Raw genomic sequence first — 20011 nt, 5'->3', positions numbered from 1 at the left:
GAGAGGTAGTTATGTTTAATACGAGGGAGGGTATCGAGACTAAAACCAGTTGTAGTCATTTGTCAGTTGGAAAAAGAGAGCTTTGATCTCTACTCCCAAAAGAGGTTCCTTGTTGATCCAGTGAATTTGACTTGTCCCTCCCCTTCGAGTTTTGCGCTCCCTCCTTAATACAGTCATTTTGATCCATCTCCAGAAGCTCAATGGGTGTACAGTACATCACGTATATCGCTCAATAAAGAATTAAATTTATTGATGGGTAATATTTCTTAGTGTAGTGTATACTGTTTGATTTATTGGAATTTAAGTCATATAGAGGTCTAAATTATTTTAAAACTCATTAAAGCGTATAAGAATTTGATGTTTTCGTACAACTGTATTTACTCAACTAGGCTGATGAGTTAGTTTTTCATTGGTAGTGGTGGTATTTTATTATGAGAAATAGGGGAAATAAAATTCCTGAGTGGGGGACTTATTTGCTTGACTATTTAATAATAAATATTAATAAAACATAAAGTCAAATAGACGAATGTTCATTTGATATTTAAATTAGTTATGGACATACCAATAATTACCACAGGAGGCACGGGACGATGAACTGGAGAGAGTGGTAAGGAACTACTCTGATCTGAACCTCACTCAGCCCATGCCAGGCTGTCCGGAACACCTTCCTCGACACCTGCTGCACCACGGTGACCTACGACTCAGGGACCCCCACACTTCCAAGATGGATGTCCATGTATTCCTTTTTACTGATCTCCTCCTCATCACCAAGGTCACTCAGCGCAAGGCAGAGAAAGTCAAGGTCAGTAAGGCCATTATGTCTATGGGAAAGCGTTAAAAACCGAAAGGGCCAAACATCGCTTGGATAAAGGAAGATAATCGAGTTAGATTAAATAAAGGGTCCTTCATCGGCATCAAGGTCAGGAATTTGAAATAAAAGAAAAATAAACAAGCTTTCAAATTCATCCTCGGTTTGGGGGATGAATTTGAAATATAATTACAAAAATAATCTGCCTTTTAGATTCATAACCATTTTTCGCGATGAATTTGAAATGTTACGGAAATAAGTTGCCATTAAAACTCATAACCACTTTGGAGGATGAGTTTAAAATATAATTACAAAGATAAGCTGCCTTTCAAAATCATGACCAGTTTGAGGGATGATTTTGAAAGCCTATAATTCTATTCTTGCTCTGAATGGCTCACACTGGTTTAAGTGCCTCGCATAAGTATAATGATAATGACTTGGCTGGCAGTTTGGATGTATATGTCGGCTGCACTCTCGTACTTAAAATCAGACGGGTGTGTGTGCTGATGGAGTGAAGCGCCATGGTTGGATAGTCAATAAATTGGGTGTGAAATTGCATGTAGTGAGTTTATAAGACTCTGCTGTTGCCGGAGGTCATACGTGGTACGTACGGGATTGGGAAGGCAAACTGCGATATCAGGGTGTAAATCCCATTTTCGTCAAGCTAGACTATGGCGGCGTATGAGACATTAGTGGCTAGTTACCAGGATGGTGTGCTCTGTGACAGTGACGTCACTGTTCAGCAATATACACGAGTTAAAAATAAAAAATAAATTTGAAATTGACGAGATGTAAATCAGGAGTACGACACTGCATGTTGCACACAGGTCAACTGATATGAAATCGAAGATTTTGGGCTTAGGGTTATGGGCGGACAGAGTCGATTGGGATAGTTCCTTTGTAGAGAGATGACACTGAAGTTATGTAGGATACATTATACAAGGGATAAAGGGCTTGAGTGGAAAATAAATTCGCAGAGCATTATGGAGCGTATCTGCTGTATACTGGGGACTTTGAGGCCATGGCATGTCACAATCTTACAAGAGAAATCATTGTCAGTTTTGAATTCTTATAGTAATTTTTTTTTACCTAGCTATGTTTATCCCATGTTGCGGATGGTGGTGAAGATTCAAGCGGACGTTAAGATTAATAGGAGGAAAATGTGAATGGATACGGAGGGAAGTGATTAATTTGCATGTGAAAGGAGGCATTCAGGTCGATCGCAGGAAGAGAAGAATAAGTCCAGTTCCTTTAATCAAGAGCACGGTGAAGAGTGCGCGTACGTAAAGCGACTGGTGGCACACAGGAATACATTAAAGGATAGTGTGTTAGGGGTATGTATGAACAACTGAGAGAATTTAGAGCAGGGTAGAGTTGAGGGACTGTATTTAATGAGTGTTAATTATGGTGGGGTACCCAGAGGTGTGCCACTGAAGAGGTTGTACAAAAAAAAAAATACCACGGACGGGGAGTGAGTCGTGAGGTTGTATAGATTGTTCATGCACAAACCGAGGCCAACTGTCGAAAACACGTTTCGTCTGTATGACTGGCGTCCATTTGGAAGATATTTCTGATGCTCTTAATCCCGGTAAACGGAGAAATTATGTACAAATTTCTGAATAGTATACTGCCGGCGAGGGCTGTACTTCTTTACCGATGGGGGATGACGGAGGCAGTGTGTGATGTGCTAAAAGTTGCACACTGCATACCATGCTGTGCATTTACGTGCAGTATGGGGAAGGAAGATAGTGTTATGTAGTGTCACGTGTAGTGTGACTGTTTGGGTGTTGCACAGTCATACTACACGTGACTTTGTTTAACATCCAGTTTGAAGGATGTAGCAGCAAATGCAGCTGCTTTCATTATGATAGATTTTGGTAATCATGTGGAAATTGACAGGAGCATGTCATGAGGAGAGAGTGAGAAAGAGGGTTTTGGCAGTTAAATTTCACAGAACTGCAGTACACAGTAGTGAGATGTGTTGGGTAGGATGTATGAGAAAAAAATAGTCAGCATATAGACAAATGTGTTGCCAGGGGAGTAACTTATAAAACACAGTACATTCTAAGTTATTGTTATTTATGTGTCATTCTTGCATGTTGGAAAGTGTGCATGAGGTCTGAGTATGAGGGGGTATATACTGCTAGTGTATATTGGGTGTGATACATATGCAATATTTATTATTTTGTGTATTATTTATTTGAATTTCCCATTCAGTATTTATCAAAATTGTAAAATTTTAGCTTATGATTTTGGTTATTTATGCAATATGCGGTAATCGTGCATCTTGGGAGGTATGTCCGAGGAGGGCGTACCTGAGGGGGTGAATGAATGTGCGACTGTATATATTTGGCAGGTAATGTGGATTTTTTTATTATTTAATTTAATATTTCCATTTTTGTTTGTGGTAATAATGAGTCTGAGGAATGGGCTTTGAATGTTGCAGTCAGAAAGCGGCTAAAGGTACTAATGTCATGTTTGAGAAGAATGTTTATCTTTATTATGCCAACCAGTGGCATTATCGATCCAATACCTGTCCAGTCTTCTGTATTGTATTGATAAAACCACTGGTTGGCGAAACGTCTACATAATAAAGATACAGATGTTTCACATGTCTAATTCATCACTAAGTGACGTGATAACACGAGAAATTGTAATTTACTTGTTATAAAATTGTTCTTCCTCCAAGCACCGTGAGTAGCAGAATAAATCTTAACTCAGTGTTATCCTATCAGATTGTGCGTCCGCCATATCACGTTGAGCGGCTTGTGTTGGTTGAACTGAAGGACAACACCTCGATTGGTCTTGTATCTATAAATGAGTGGAACGTGGCCGTGGCTGCCTTTACTCTTCAATGTCCAGATCAGCGCGCACACAGGTTAGTTTCTCACACCTATGCTTTAGCAAAGTATTCATTAGAAGTATACCTGTATGCTTCATGTTTTGTTAAAAACAACCTTGAGCTTGTCCCATTCATCACCGGGACAAGTTACAGTACATTGCTTGAAATTTTAATTTAAATTGTGTGTACGTTCCATGATTTTTATGATAATTATAATTGCATCGAGTCCAAAGCCTAATATCAGTCGTTTAATTTTTTCTTTCACAGAACGTGGTACGATACACTAAAGAGAGCAAAAGATCAGTACAGGGAAGCGCAGCAGGCGCAGGATGTGGTGTATGACGATATAACGTGTGTGGGTCATCTAGTACCTCGTTCACCTCGTCCAGGCTCCTCCAGAGCGTCTCGCGTCTCAAGTCTGGCACATTCTCACTCGGGTTCTATAGATCTGAATGAAACCTCTCCAGCTACTCAACATCACCCTAGTATTGACATGAGTGATGTGAGAGCGTCTAGTGCCTCCAGTGACGATTCTATTGCCCAGTCTGCTCCAGAGATTCAGAGATCTCGGTCGCTTGAAGGTGGTGGTAGTGGTGCTATATCTCCTCGTCCAGACCGTCGTCCAGGCTTCCCTAAAACCCCTAATACATTAAGTGTTATACCACCTTATTCTACTGGACAGTCTCTTCCAAACCTCACTGTAGAGTCTGCTAATTCTCTTCTTCGTGTGCCTGGTACCAATGGAAGCAATCCGAAAGCTCTTTCCCCTTGCACTAGAGGAGTGTCTTACCCACCGCCCTCTCCACGTACACTTCGCCGGTCAGCGCCCGTACCACAGTCACGGAATCCACCATTACTAAAATCCCGCCATGTGACTTCCATGGTTGGATCTCCACAAGATGTAGACCAAAACGAACAAGATGATAGCACAAGGGGCCAACGTCGTACATATCGCATTGATAGGATGGATAACCGACGCTATCACACTGCAGGAGCTATTGATGATATCAAGGTATTGTTTAAAAAACACTTTAACAGTAAGGTTGTAATCATGATTTACTAAGACTAATTACACATACAACTCGTAAAATAATTTTTACAAGTTAAATGACCAAACCTCTTTCGTTATATTTGTTTTTTCAAAATCCTTCGGGATGGCTGTAATTAACGTGGAAAATATTATCAGTGATTCAGTGTTAGTGTGACAGTAGGGATGGGAGAAGCTTTCTCAGAGAGTTGGTCGGTTTCTGCTTCGTATGGTTTTGACAGCTGTATATATTAAGGAAATGGGTATCATGGATAGCCATTTAATAATGTATAAGTTTGTTTGAAGTAATAGGAGTTAACTTTCAGGTCACAAACCCTGGCTATACAAGCGTATTCTTAGGCCAGACACAACACTTGGTGCGGTGTGATCTTGAGTGTGACGAACCTTGACCTCGGATTTTTGGTTCTGATTCATACTTGAAACTAAATGCCTTACCTTATATGGGACTTCGGGGGTTCCTTCATTTTTCACACAATCTCTTCCAATTACAACTCCAGGGAACTAGGTTTCCGGTAACCTGAAGTTATTGGATAACATAGTTATTGCTCTAATATTGTCAATATCAGGCACTAATTGTATAATCGAAGGACCAGTCAATCAGAAAGACTTGACACCCATTGACTATATCGACAAATAATGGACATAAAAATTAGATAATAGCTTATGCATGTTTAAATTCAAGATAAGATAGAAAATATAGGTGGTTATATTAAAAATTTAACATTAGAATGATAAACGACAGCTAGAACTATTTATTATAAAAAATGGGAGTGCTACAGGCAGCTGTTTAATATGAAGACAGTGGTATAAAAGGTGAAGTAATCACAGGTAGTTGGGTCTGCAGCAACAAAGAATCACTTTTAAAAACCACCTTAAGATTAATTATAGTTAATTGTTCAGAATAGGCACATTTTGGTTCAAAAAGAAATAGTAAAATGTAATACATTGAGCATAATATTCAAGGTGGATGAGTGTCAGCATAACTGATTTTAGTATTGAAAAAATCAAATGTCACAAGTGGAGTTTGCTCAGTAAATACGTGCTAGGTGGGCTGAGGTTCTTAGTATCGTGAAATTCAGCTGAGATCATGCATAAAGAATGAATATTGGAGGAAGATGGGATGGGATGGTTGATTGAAGGTTGAGAAGTAAATCTGGTGGTTAAGATTAGCCAGACCTCAGCATTTAAGTGCCCAAACAAGCCTTATATGGGACGAGTAACGTTGTTTACCCACTCAAAAATATTGAAAACATGATTATTTAGTTTATTATATTTAATGGTTAAAAATACTTTCAGTATTGCCTGTTATTATTGATGAAACAGAAGGAACGTTATTAAAAGCTCATTAATTTCAATTCAAATGCCTTCACAATAATCATAGGTAATTATTGCATCGATCTTTCTAATGCTAATTTCGTTGGTAGAAGCAGCATTAATAATATACATGCATTTACCTACCTATGTTTTGAGTAAAGTGTAAACATTTAAATTTGACACTGGAGTGGAAATGAGCTGTGTGGGTAAGTTTCCACAACAAGCCTTTTAAAAAGTGTACCGGAATGTCGAGATTCTAGCCAGGGTTCATTGTGTTTATTCTTCATTTTACTTCCAGTTTACTCAAGCTGCTTCTCCCGATTGCACAATTTATAGTGTTGTCACTGTTGTGTTGATTTGGTGATTATTGTAACTTTAATTCCTTTTTAATTAGAGAAAGAGCGTCTTTCAGCCTACACTGATATTAATATACGATTAGCCCAGAACTTTTATTTTAAGTTTTAACGATCATGATGATATTTCTATTTTAGGATAAAATTTATAATGATTAATTTTTTTTTGCCGCCGACGTGAACGTTTTTAAAAGATTTTTTTCTATTTTCTATTTATATTCAGATATCTAGTCTTTTTTATATTTCATTGATCAAAAATATGTTTAAAGGGTTCATTGAAAGATTTTCGAGGTGACTCAATAAAATTTGTGAAAATTGGTATATTTTTATTATATTTTTTTTTACTTCATTAATATCTAAGGTATTCCCGTGAATAATGTTACATTTTCATTTTATTCGTATCCCTAACTTTGAAATCTGTAATAATATGTCTGTGCGAAAACAAAAGCATTCACATTGCTAAACTCACAAACTAGTATTTAGTCACTTAGCCATAATACCAACTTGCCTTATAATTTGTAATATTTTAAAGTTAAGAATTAATCTAAGTCTGCCCGAAATGCCTAGCCATGCTAGGTGTTCTAGTGGCCCCCTCTGTAATTAATATTTTAAAACATGTAAACCACACAATATCCAAATTCTGTAAACTCAGCATTGTAATTCTTATAGAGAATAAACTTGATTTGATTTGATTTTGATTTGTTAAACAAAATAGGAAAATCTGGACTCTGGTACTACATTACGACATGAATGTGTAGTATTTTTCAGTTAATGCAGATTGAAGCCTTGTATAAGTCTTATCAAAGGTTTTATAATTCCCTTAGTTTTATATATGTATGTACAATGATAATCGTATTAATATTTTGGTATTTAAAATCCTACAATCAGATTTTTTGGTAACGTCAAAATAATTCAAATTAAGTTCATATTTCAACTCGGTTAATTTCAAGACAATTTTAGAAAAAGCACTAATAATTATTGATAAAAGAACTCTTCTATACATTGTATTGGAAGGTAATTACTATCCTTGATAGCAATCTGTAAGATATTACAAGTTATAGAATATGGTCCCTCGTATATTAAATGTTAATACTTTTGCAACTCTTACTCAGAAACAAAATGCCAAGGATGCATCCATACATAAGCGTCTATCATGGAACTATGGGCAAGGTCCTACTCCCTCTCGAGACCTTGTCAATGACCAAGGCAAATTGGGTCGTCATAAACACTCTGTGAAGAATATCTCTTGTGAATCTGTACACAGCTCTTCCGGCGTCTCCTCAACCTCGTCTTTACATCGTTCAATGGGATCAGAAGTTGAAGCCCTAGAAAATATAGATGATAATGAACTTGAAGGTATGATAACATTAAATTATTTATTCTAGTAGTAAATGTGTCCTAAGTTGTGTGCATTACTACAGTATTAAGGAAGTTATAAAACCGTTAGGGTTACCTAGTGTCTGGGGAAGATTCGTTAATCAAGTTTGATGTGAGGAAGGGAAATATCTGGTTCTTATTTTCAACAGTTGTTTACTATCAAGGTGCCTTCCCCTTCCTAGAAAGGCCAAATATATGTAAGCATTAATATAATTAGCCTGTTTCTTGCATTTTTGATGTATTATGTCGATTAACTTAGAATAATTTATGACCTGTCACCAGATGGTGAGGCGACTGTGGTGGACCTAACAGTCAGTGATTGTACCAGCCTAAAAATATCTCCTCACATTTCTACAACTTACATCTGCCATGACTCAGACATCACGCTTGGAGTTTGCTCACAGTATATTACTCAACCAAACTGCTCTCCCGAGGTAAGCATTTAACGTAATTTTACCATAAACCATCAAAATGTAAATTAAACATATAAACTAATATTTGCAAGAACTTGAATGTTTTAAGCGGGTTTTTTTACGTGTAAGATTACTTAAGATGTCTCATAACAAAAAAAATATTCATATTTAGTGAATCAAAAGTAGAAACCAAAGTGAATTAACAGCCTATTGTTCAATGTGGAACAGTGTGCGCTGCCTTGGTCAAACACTCGTGTAGCAGCCCCAGAATCCGCTCGCCCTTCCCACTAGGGAGGTCCTACTGCCAAAGTGGGTGACACTGTAGAATCTAGTTACGCAAATTATATATTACAGCTATAAAAGATAATGTTTTAACATTCATGATATAATATTTCTATGAATCTTTATGACTTTCTGATATTTTGATGTTTGATAGCAATTTTTTTAAAGCTCCTATTTATCGCTCGCCAGCATGATCAGCCTTATAATGTAAACATTTAGACACATTGGCAAAGGGATGCATTTCTTTGATATGTTAATGTTAGAACAAAATTGAATGTTTGACACACAAATTACGTGCTATAGCCTCATCATCCCCCTTGGGAATAAATATGGCAACTTTTTCATTCCCTCGGGAGTAAATGATAGGTCATCATAATCCTGGGGCTAAATATAATCAGTCCCTTGAGAATAGATTTCACATCCTCATTTAGCCCCTTGAGATTAAATATTACTCCCCCCATCAGCCCCTACAGAGTATAAATATATCATTAACAGCTCCTTAGGAGTAATAATCACAGTCTCATCAACCCCTTGAAAGTAAACATCAGAACCTCATCAACTACTTAGGATTAAATAAAAGCCGCAATTCTTTAAGTATCCACAAATAAACATACGCCATACTTAAACAAATATGATAGAATTAAAATATTAAAAATATTTCTTTTATAAAGTCATACAATGCTAGAGTACTTGCTATAGTTGTAAAAGAAAATTTGAAGGTGATATATAATAAATATTGTATGGGGTATCGGTGAAGAAGTAATTTATATGAAAGCCATTTTGAGGTAGACAAAAATAGTCATTTCAGATGCATTTCATTAATTGTAATGCGTTGGTTTATGATTTTAAGTTCATTATATTATTTGTTAATGAAAAAAATTGCAAGAATAGGGCATTAGCCATGAATATTTCTTGAAAATAAACACTAAACAACACAGTTATTTGCAGTTGGGCTTTAGAAAAAATGCTTTACCTATTGGCTTTCCAGATGGTTCTGCATGGCAGTAATATTAAGCGGTACATAATATGATTTTTAATACACTTTCTTAATGTACTTATTTTTTTTTTTTTTAGAATGTTAGGTTCTTTCTCATTTCTTTTTAATTTGTCTGGCGGACCCCGTCTCTAGAAGCTTATTATAGACAGGAAGTCTGTGGTTTGCGAAGTGCATTTCTGGTGGGTTTTAAATCTGCATTTTGACTTTTATTAGTGTTGTGTAATTTTATTCCTCTCGGAGAAAAAAAAAGTGTGTACTGTGATCTTGCATAAAAAAAATGTCGTGTATATCTAATAACAATGTGCAAAACTGCAAAATTGTTTGGACTTCTGTGAATTGTTGTGTGATGCAAGTGTTGCATACTCATCAACCTTTCTCTGTTATTCATTGTGACATAACTGTGGGACGATTTCCATCACCTTGCATTTAATGATTTTCTTTATCAATTAGTGAAATGTTGTCACAGTGAAATTTTGCTTTGCACTTGCCTTCATTGTTCTCTGCAGTAGCCCTTTTTATTTGCTTTAAGACAGCAGCCAGGGTAATGCTCGAGGAGTTTTCTTGTCATTTTACCCAAAGGTACTTATAATCATTCCTCGTTTGTGTTAGCAGTTTTGCATTGTTGCTCCTACTCCCTGCATTGATATTAATGACTGATTGACTGATATAACAAGATCCTTATATTTTTCGGTTGTTAGCAAATTATGTTTTCTGTATAGCTAACTGTTGTGCGTTGTCTCATACGCACTGAATAACACTGGTCAATCTCTTAACCTTGTATGAGGTTCATGTGTTTCATTTTGCATGGAAACCATACCTTCTCCACCGTACCGTATAGTACCGGCCACATATTTTACGTCATTTGACTTGCTTAAACATTCCACTCCACAGGGCTTTTTGAGATTGGAATTTTTGGCTCAGTCATTCACATAGTGCCTGAACAATGTAACTGGCAACCGGTAGAAAAAAGTGCAAACACGTTTGTAAGGAAACATTTGTCTTACATCAGTGCATGTTGTGACGTTTTGATTATACACTATTGTAAATCTAAAGTTGCTGAAGGATTGCAGTTCTGAGTTATTTTTCATGTTTACCTGTTGATAATTCTGGAGGTTATTGCCCTTGCAGCCTGGTCTCTACCGAGGCATAGTTGACGGCTTGGTCAGTCAAGCTGTTGGTGCTCGCTGCACGCAGTCCACAGCCCAGCTGATCAGGAACTGCATAAAGGAATTTGCCGAGTTCTCTATTGAAGACGGTTAAAGGCCTATGAGTAATTTTCATTACGTATGAAGGGTAGGTGTTAAAATGACTTGTGGCGCTTTTTTTTATCACTTAACCTATTTATTGTATCTTTGCTTTCCATGGAGTTTTTTTTTATTATGTCTCAGGGTGCAGATTCGAAACCAGTCCTTCCATTAAATTAGGATATATCATTGTTGCCTTTTTTTGTAGGACAATTTAAGTGATTTTAGGTGTTCACAATAATTTAGGTGCGTTCTCCTGATCTGTGATTTCGTAATATTCCAGTCTAGGGAGTACAGGAGTCTTAAAGAATTATTGGCTTGGCATCTCTTGTATTTAATGTCGTTTTGAAATAATGTTACTGTTTCCTTAAATGCAAGAGCTTTCAACAAGATCAGCCCCTGTTCACCTCATCACCAGGGTTAAGTGTTGCTAATCCAATGAATTGGAGCTATATTCCAATTATCGCACTTGAGGAATTTGCAATTATGGAAGTTTTCGAAAACTGGCTTTAGTTTTCTGCTGCAGTTCTGCTTGAATATTGAATGATCTTACAGATTTCCTGTCTTCGGGCACTTTGACTTGCTTCAGGGATTATCAGAACTAGTCTTATTGGTAATATACATAACTGGTCCACTTTGCTTCATACTTTATATTTAGTTATTTTCCATTTATGCTTAAGCTTTGTGATGGTTATGAAAATAAGATTAGGCTGTGGTTTACCAGTTCTGTTGACAAATACGCTGTCCAGTAGCTTGATTGCTAGCACACTCGGCTCACACACTGAGGTCCAGAGATCGAATCCCCGGTACGGCTGGAAAACATTAAGACGTGTTTCCATTTGAGACCAGTTGTCCATGCTCACCAATCATAATAAACTTAAAAACTAATGTCTCCACTCTGTAAATTAAGAGGTATACAGGCCTAGCTGACATGACATACTACTATATAGAAAACCGCTTGTTATGCAGAGTATTTCGGGCAAATTAGGTCAGTTTTGTCCCATGATGCAACCCACACCAGTCGGCTAACACCCAGGTACCCATTTTACTGATGGGTGCACAGATACAGCAGGTGTCTTAAGGAAACATATAATGTTTTCCAGCCGTACCGGGGGTCGACCCCCGGACCTCAGTGTGTGAGCTGAGTGCACTAGCAATCGAGCTACAGGACTAGTGTGACTCAGATCACTTAAACTGAGCCCATCTCATATTAGCATATACGGATACTAAATCATCATTTGTATTTGGTACCCAGTCTAGAATATTTTTTATACTGTTCGGGCATCAGTCTGATAAGATCACACTTGTTAACAAGTAAGTGTACAAACTTTGCCCAGGGTCAGTAAAAGTAGATTCTTCCTCATTCAGTAACTAGATTAAAATCGTTCATTTCACATCACTTTTAGGTGACTATAACACCCTGATATTCTATACATTTCAGGGTGCTGAACTGATGTCCGGCTAATTGTCCCATATATCTCACTTAATTTTTATTTCTATGGACATAGGCAATTTTCTGCTTTTTTTTAATAGTGATTTTGAGTATGATTTTTCTGACGCCATTAAAAACAAATATCCAGAAAGTGGTATTTAACTGCTTGATAGGTTTACTGTATTTTGATGATAACTTCTCGCAGTAAGAAAACATTTTCATTTCTCAGCAAGTCTCAAGAAACATAATAGTTATTAGTTAATACAGACAAACAGTAGGATAAAAATATCAAAATTTAATTCTTTTACTGGGTTTGTCTGTAAATTTAAATTACTTAATTATTTGACATGAACAATGGTAAATCATACAAGGAATTCATATTAAGCATATATATATATATATAAATTATGGGGAATCAAATTCAAAATGGGAATTGACACAGTTGCTTTTTGCTGATGATACTGTGCTTATGGGAGATTCTAAAGAAAAATTGCAAAGGTTAGTGGATGAGTTTGGGAATGTGTGTAAAGGTAGAAAGTTGAAAGTGAACATAGAAAAGAGTAAGGTGATGAGGGTGTCAAATGATTTAGATAAAGAAAAATTGGATATCAAATTGGGGAGGAGGAGTATGGAAGAAGTGAATGTTTTCAGATACTTGGGAGTTGACGTGTCGGCGGATGGATTTATGAAGGATGAGGTTAATCATAGAATTGATGAGGGAAAAAAGGTGAGTGGTGCGTTGAGGTATATGTGGAGTCAAAAAACGTTATCTATGGAGGCAAAGAAGGGAATGTATGAAAGTATAGTAGTACCAACACTCTTATATGGGTGTGAAGCTTGGGTGGTAAATGCAGCAGCGAGGAGACGGTTGGAGGCAGTGGAGATGTCCTGTTTAAGGGCAATGTGTGGTGTAAATATTATGCAGAAAATTCGGAGTGTGGAAATTAGGAGAAGGTGTGGAGTTAATAAAAGTATTAGTCAGAGGGCAGAAGAGGGGTTGTTGAGGTGGTTTGGTCATTTAGAGAGAATGGATCAAAGTAGAATGACATGGAAATCATATAAATCTATAGGGGAAGGAAGGCGGGGTAGGGGTCGTCCTCGAAAGGGTTGGAGAGAGGGGGTAAAGGAGGTTTTGTGGGTAAGGGGCTTGGACTTCCAGCAAGCGTGCGTGAGCGTGTTAGATAGGAGTGAATGGAGACGAATGGTACTTGGGACCTGACGATCTGTTGGAGTGTGAGCAGGGTAATATTTAGTGAAGGGATTCAGGGAAACCGGTTATTTTCATATAGTCGGACTTGAGTCCTGGAAATGGGAAGTACAATGCCTGCACTTTAAAGGAGGGGTTTGGGATATTGGCAGTTTGGAGGGATATGTTGTGTATCTTTATATGTGTATGCTTCTAGACTGTTGTATTCTGAGCACCTCTGCAAAAACAGTGATAATGTGCGAGTGTGGTGAAAGTGTTGAATGATGATGAAAGTATTTTCTTTTTGGGGATTTTCTTTCTTTTTTGGGTCACCCTGCCTCGGTGGGAGACGGCAGACTTGTTGAAAAAAAAAATAAAAAAAAAAATATATATATATATATCTATATATATATATTTATATATATATATATATATATATATATATATGTTTATATATATTTATATATGTTTATATATATATTTATATATGTTTATATATATATTTATATATGTTTATATATATATTTATATATGTTTATATATTTATATATGTTTATATATATATTTATATATGTTTATATATTTATATATATGTTTATATATATATGTTTATATATATATTTATATATATATGTTTATATATATATTTATATATATATATATATTATACATGCAATAAGATCACAGTAAACAGGTGATTTCAAAATATGCAAAACAACCACTCTGAAAGAATAGAGAAATTCCAAGCGCTTTCGTGACTACTCACATTATCAAGGAACTATCATAGTTCCTTGATAATGTGAGTAGTCACGAAAGCTTGTTGAAAGACTTGTTGGAAAAAAAAAAAAAAAAAATATATATATATTTATATATAATGTTTATATATTTATATATATATATATATATATTTATATATAATGTTTATATATTTATATATATATATATATGTTTATATATATATATATATATATATATGTTTATATATTTATATGTTTATATATATATGTTTATATATATATGTTTATATATATATGTTTATATATATATGTTTATATATATATGTTTATATATATATGTTTATATATATATATATATGTTTATATATATATGTTTATATATATATGTTTATATATATAGATATATATATATATATATATATATATTTATATATATATATATGTTTATATATATATTTATATATATATATATGTGTATATATATATTTATATATATGTTTATATATTTATATATATATGTTATATATATTATATATATATATATAAACATATATATTATATATATATATATATATATATATATATATATATATATGTGTTTATATATATATGTTTATATATGTTATATATATATATATATGTTTATATATTTATATATATGTTTATATATGTTTTATATATTTATATATGTTTATATATGTTTATATATATATATATATATATATATATGTTTATATATATATATTTATATGTTTATATATATATATATATATATTTATATGTTTATATATATATATATTTATATATATGTTTATATATATATATATATATTTATATGTTTATATATATATATATATATATTTATATATATATATGTTTATTTAGTGTAGTAGGCTGGTAGACAGCAACCATCCAGGGAGGTACTACCGTCCTGCCAAGTGAGTGTAAAACGAAAGCCTGTAATTGTTTTACATGATGGTAGGATTGCTGATGTCTTTTGTCTGTCTCATAAATATGCAAGATTACAGGTATGTCTTGCTACTTCTACTTACACTTAGGTCACACTACACATACATGTACACATTTATTTATACACACTCATCTGAGTTTTCTTTGATTTTATCTTAATAGTTCTTGGTCTTATTACTTTTCCTTTTATATCCATGGGGAAGTGGAATAAGAATCTTTCCTCCGTAAGCCATGCGTGTTGTAAAAGTCAACTAAAATGCCGGGAACAATGGGCTAGTAACCCCTTTTCCTGTAAAGATTACTAAAAAGAATAAGAAGAAGAAAATTGTCAAAGTGGGAAGTCTGAATGTGCGTGGATGTTGTGCAGATGATAAGAAAGAGATGATTGTGGATGTTATGAATGAGAAGAAGCTGGATGTCCTGGCTTTAAGTGAAACAAAGCTGAAGGGGGTGGGAGAGTTTCACTGGAGAGGAATAAATGTGATTAGGTCAGGGGTTTCAAATAGAGTTAGAGCTAAAGAAGGAGTAGCAATAATGTTGAAGGATAAGCTATGGCAGGAAAAGAGGGACTATAAATGTATTAATTCAAGGATTATGTGGAGTAAAATAAAGATTGGATGTGAAAAGTGGGTTATAATAAGCGTGTATGCACCTGGAGAAGAGAGAAGTGTAGAGGAGAGAGAGAGATTTTGGGAAATGTTGAGTGAATGCGTGGGGAGTTTTGAATCAAGTGTGAGAGTAATGGTGGTTGGAGATTTCAATGCTGAAGTGGGTAAAAATGTTATAGGGGAGTAGTAGGTAAATTTGGGGTGCCAGGGGTAAATGTAAATGGGAAGCCTTTTATTGAGCTATGTGTAGAAAGAGATTTGGTAATAAGTAATACATATTTTATGAAAAAGAGGATAAATAAATATACAAGGTATGATGTAGCACGTAATGAAAGTAGTTTATTAGATTATGTATTGGTGGATAAAAGGTTGATGGGTAGGCTCCAGGATGTACATGTTTATAGAGGGGCAAGTGATATATCGGATCATTATTTAGTTGTAGCTACAGTTAGAGTAAGAGGTAGATGGGAAAAGAGGAAGGTGGCAACAACAAGTAAGAGGGAGGTGAAAGTTCGGGTGAGATATAAGCGACTATTGACAGAAAGGTGCGCTGGTGCAAAGATGAGTAGTGGGGGGGTTGAAGAGGGTTGGAATAGTTTTAAAAATGCAGTATTAGAATGTGGGGCAGAAGTTTGTGGTTATAGGAGGGTGGGGGCAGGAGGAAAGAGGAGTGATTGGTGGAATGATGAAGTAAAGGGTGTGATAAAAGAGAAAAAGGTAGCTTATGAGAGGTTTTTACAAAGCAGAAGTATTATAAGAAGAGCAGAGCATATGGAGAGTAAAAGAAAGGTAAAGAGAGTGGTGAGAGAGTGCAAAAGGAGAGCAGATGATAGAGTGGAATAAGCACTGTCAAGAAATTTGAATGAAAATAAGAAAAAATTTTGGAGTGAGTTAAACAAGTTAAGAAAGCCTAGGGAAAGTATGGATTTGTCAGTTAAAAACAGAGTAGGGGAGTTAGTAGATGGGGAGATGGAGGTTTTGGGTAGATGGCGAGAATATTTTGAGGAACGTTTAAATGTTGAGGAAGAAAGGGAGGCGGTAATTTCATGCACTGGTCAGGGAGGTATACCATCTTTTAGGAGTGAAGAAGAGCAGAATGTAAGTGTGGGGGAGGTATGTGAGGCATTACGTAAAATGAAAGGGGGTAAAGCAGCTGGAACTGATGGGATCATGACAGAAATGTTAAAAGCTGGGGGGGATATAGTGTTGGAGTGGTTGGTACTTTTGTTTAATAAATGTATGAAAGAGGGGAAGGTACCTAGGGATTGGCGGAGAGCATGTATAGTCCCTTTATATAAAGGGAAAGGGGACAAAAGAGACTGTAAAAATTATAGAGGAATAAGTTTACTGAGTATACCAGGAAAAGTGTACGGTAGGGTTATAATTGAAAGAATTAGAGGTAAGACAGAATGTAGGATTGCGGATGAGCAAGGAGGTTTCAGAGTGGGTAGGGGATGTGTAGATCAAGTGTTTACATTGAAGCATATATGTGAACATTATTTAGATAAAGGTAGGGAAGTTTTTATTGCATTTATGGATTTAGAAAAGGCATATGGTAAAGTGTATGGTAGAGTTATTATTGAAAGAATTAAGAGTAAGACGGAGAATAGGATAACAGATGAACAAGGAGGCTTTAGGAAAGGTAGGGGGTGTGTGGACCAGGTGTTTACAGTGAAACATATAAGTGAACAGTATTTAGATAAGGCTAAAGAGGTCTTTGTGACGTTTATGGATTTGGAAAAGGCGTATGACAGGGTGGATAGGGGGGCAATGTGGCAGATGTTGCAAGTGTATGGTGTAGGAGGTAGGTTACTGAAAGCAGTGAAGAGTTTTTACGAGGATAGTGAGGCTCAAGTTAGAGTATGTAGGAAAGAGGGAAATTATTTCCCAGTAAAAGTAGGCCTTAGACAAGGATGTGTGATGTCACCGTGGTTGTTTAATATATTTATAGATGGGGTTGTAAGAGAAGTAAATGCGAGGGTCTTGGCAAGAGGCGTGGAGTTAACAGATAAAGAATCACACACAAAGTGGGAGTTGTCACAGCTGCTCTTTGCTGATGACACTGTGCTCTTGGGAGATTCTGAAGAGAAGTTGCAGAGATTGGTGGATGAATTTGATAGGGTGTGCAAAAGAAGAAAATTAAAGGTGAATACAGGAAAGAGTAAGGTTATGAGGATAACAAAAAGATTAGGTGATGAAAGATTGAATATCAGATTGGAGGGAGAGAGTATGGAGGAGGTGAATGTATTCAGATATTTGGGAGTGGACGTGTCAGCGGATGGGTCTATGAAAGATGAGGTGAATCATAGAATTGATGAGGGGAAAAGGGTGAGTGGTGCACTTAGGAGTCTGTGGAGACAAAGAACTTTGTCCTTGGAGGCAAAGAGGGGAATGTATGAGAGTATAGTTTTACCAACGCTCTTATATGGGTGTGAAGCATGGGTGATGAACGTTGCAGCGAGAAGAAGGCTGAAGGCAGTGGAGATGTCATGTCTGAGGGCAATGTGTGGTGTGAATATAATGCAGAGAATTCGTAGTTTGGAAGTTAGGAGGAGGTGCGGGATTACCAAAACTGTTGTCCAGAGGGCTGAGGAAGGGTTGTTGAGGTGGTTCGGACATGTAGAGAGAATGGAGCAAAACAGAATGACTTCAAGAGTGTATCAGTCTGTAGTGGAAGGAAGGCGGGGTAGGGGTCGGCCTAGGAAAGGTTGGAGGGAGGGGGTAAAGGAGGTTTTGTGTGCGAGGGGCTTGGACTTCCAGCAGGCATGCGTGAGCGTGTTTGATAGGAGTGAATGGAGACAAATCGTTTTTAATACTTGACGTGCTGTTGGAGTGTGAGCAAAGTAACATTTATGAAGGGGTTCAGGGAAACCGGCAGGCCGGACTTGAGTCCTGGAGATGGGAAGTACAGTGCCTGCACTCTGAAGGAGGGGTGTTAATGTTGCAGTTTAAAAACTGTAGTGTAAAGCACCCTTCTGGCAAGACAGTGATGGAGTGAATGATGGTGAAAGTTTTTCTTTTTCGGGCCACCCTGCCTTGGTGGGAATCGGCCAGTGTGATAAAAAAAATATGATAAGAGTGGATAGAGTAGCAATGTGGCAGATGTTGCAAGTATATGGAATAGGTGGTAAGTTATTAAATGCTGTAAAGAGTTTTTATGAGGATAGTGAGGCTCAGGTTAGGGTGTGTAGAAGAGAGGGAGACTACTTCCCGGTAAAAGTAGGTCTTAGACAGGGATGTGTAATGTCACCATGGTTGTAAATGCTAGGGTGTTCGGGAGAGGGGTGGGATTAAATTTTGGGGAATCAAATTCAAAATGGGAATTGACACAGTTACTTTTTGCTGATGATACTGTGCTTATGGGAGATTCTAAAGAAAAATTGCAAAGGTTAGTGGATGAGTTTGGGAATGTGTGTAAAGGTAGAAAGTTGAAAGTGAACATAGAAAAGAGTAAGGTGATGAGGGTGTCAAATGATTTAGTTAAAGAAAAATTGGATATCAAATTGGGGAGGAAGAGTATGGAAGAAGTGAATGTTTTCAGATACTTGGGAGTTGACGTGTCGGCGGATGGATTTATGAAGGATGAGGTTAATCATAGAATTGATGAGGGAAAAAAGGTGAGTGGTGCGTTGAGGTATATGTGGAGTCAAAAAACGTTATCTATGGAGGCAAAGAAGGGAATGTATGAAAGTATAGTAGTACCAACACTCTTATATGGGTGTGAAGCTTGGGTGGTAAATGCAACAGCGAGGAGATGGTTGGAGACAGTGGAGATGTCCTGTTTAAGGGCAGTGTGTGGTGTAAATATTATGCAGAAAATTCGGAGTGTGGAAATTAGGAGAAGGTGTGGAGTTAATAAAAGTATTAGTCAGAGGGCAGAAGAGGGGTTGTTGAGGTGGTTTGGTCATTTAGAGAGAATGGATCAAAGTAGAATGACATGGAAAGCATATAAATCTATAGGGGAAGGAAGGCGGGGTAGGGGTCGTCCTCGAAAGGGTTGGAGAGAAGGGGGTAAAGGAGGTTTTGTGGGCAAGGGGCTTGGACTTCCAGCAAGCGTGCGTGAGCGTGTTAGATAGGAGTGAATGGAGACGAATGGTACTTGGGACGTGACGATCTGTTGGAGTGTGAGCAGGGTAATATTTAGTGAAGGGATTCAGGGAAACCGGTTATTTTCATATAGTCGGACTTGAGTCCTGGAAATGGGAAGTACAATGCCTGTACTTTAAAGGAGGGGTTTGGGATATTGGCAGTTTGGAGGGATATGTTGTGTATCTTTATATGTGTATGCTTCTAGACTGTTGTATTCTGAGCACCTCTGCAAAAACAGTGATAATGTGCGAGTGTGGTGAAAGTGTTGAATGATGAAAGTATTTTCTTTTTGGGGATTTTCTTTCTTTTTTG

At 36.4% G+C, this 20011-nt stretch overlaps 1 protein-coding gene across 10 annotated transcripts in view; it reads left to right on the top strand.

The window, feature by feature from the left end:
• Nucleotides 1–20011, top strand: part of LOC128697766 (pleckstrin homology domain-containing family G member 5) — a 1323529-nt gene that overhangs the window by 1300635 nt on the left and 2883 nt on the right. For 8 of the 10 annotated variants that reach the window (XM_070099652.1, XM_070099656.1, XM_070099655.1 and 5 more), the window contains 5 exons: nt 578–802; nt 3544–3686; nt 3918–4662; nt 7478–7721; nt 8025–8176. In XM_070099652.1, coding sequence (XP_069955753.1) covers nt 578–802; nt 3544–3686; nt 3918–4662; nt 7478–7721; nt 8025–8176 — 1509 coding nt within the window. Of the gene's footprint in view, nt 1–577; nt 803–3543; nt 3687–3917; nt 4663–7477; nt 7722–8024; nt 8177–8383; nt 8465–10562; nt 10728–20011 lie in introns of all 10 variants that reach the window. The other 2 variants (XM_070099653.1, XM_070099654.1) reach the window with 2 other exon arrangements.

Source organism: Cherax quadricarinatus, chromosome 68, assembly GCF_038502225.1.
Source record: "Cherax quadricarinatus isolate ZL_2023a chromosome 68, ASM3850222v1, whole genome shotgun sequence".
Taxonomy (NCBI): Eukaryota; Metazoa; Arthropoda; class Malacostraca; order Decapoda; family Parastacidae; genus Cherax; species Cherax quadricarinatus.
The sequence above is the reverse complement of the archived record's forward strand: the minus strand, read 5'-3'. Positions and strand labels throughout refer to the sequence as shown.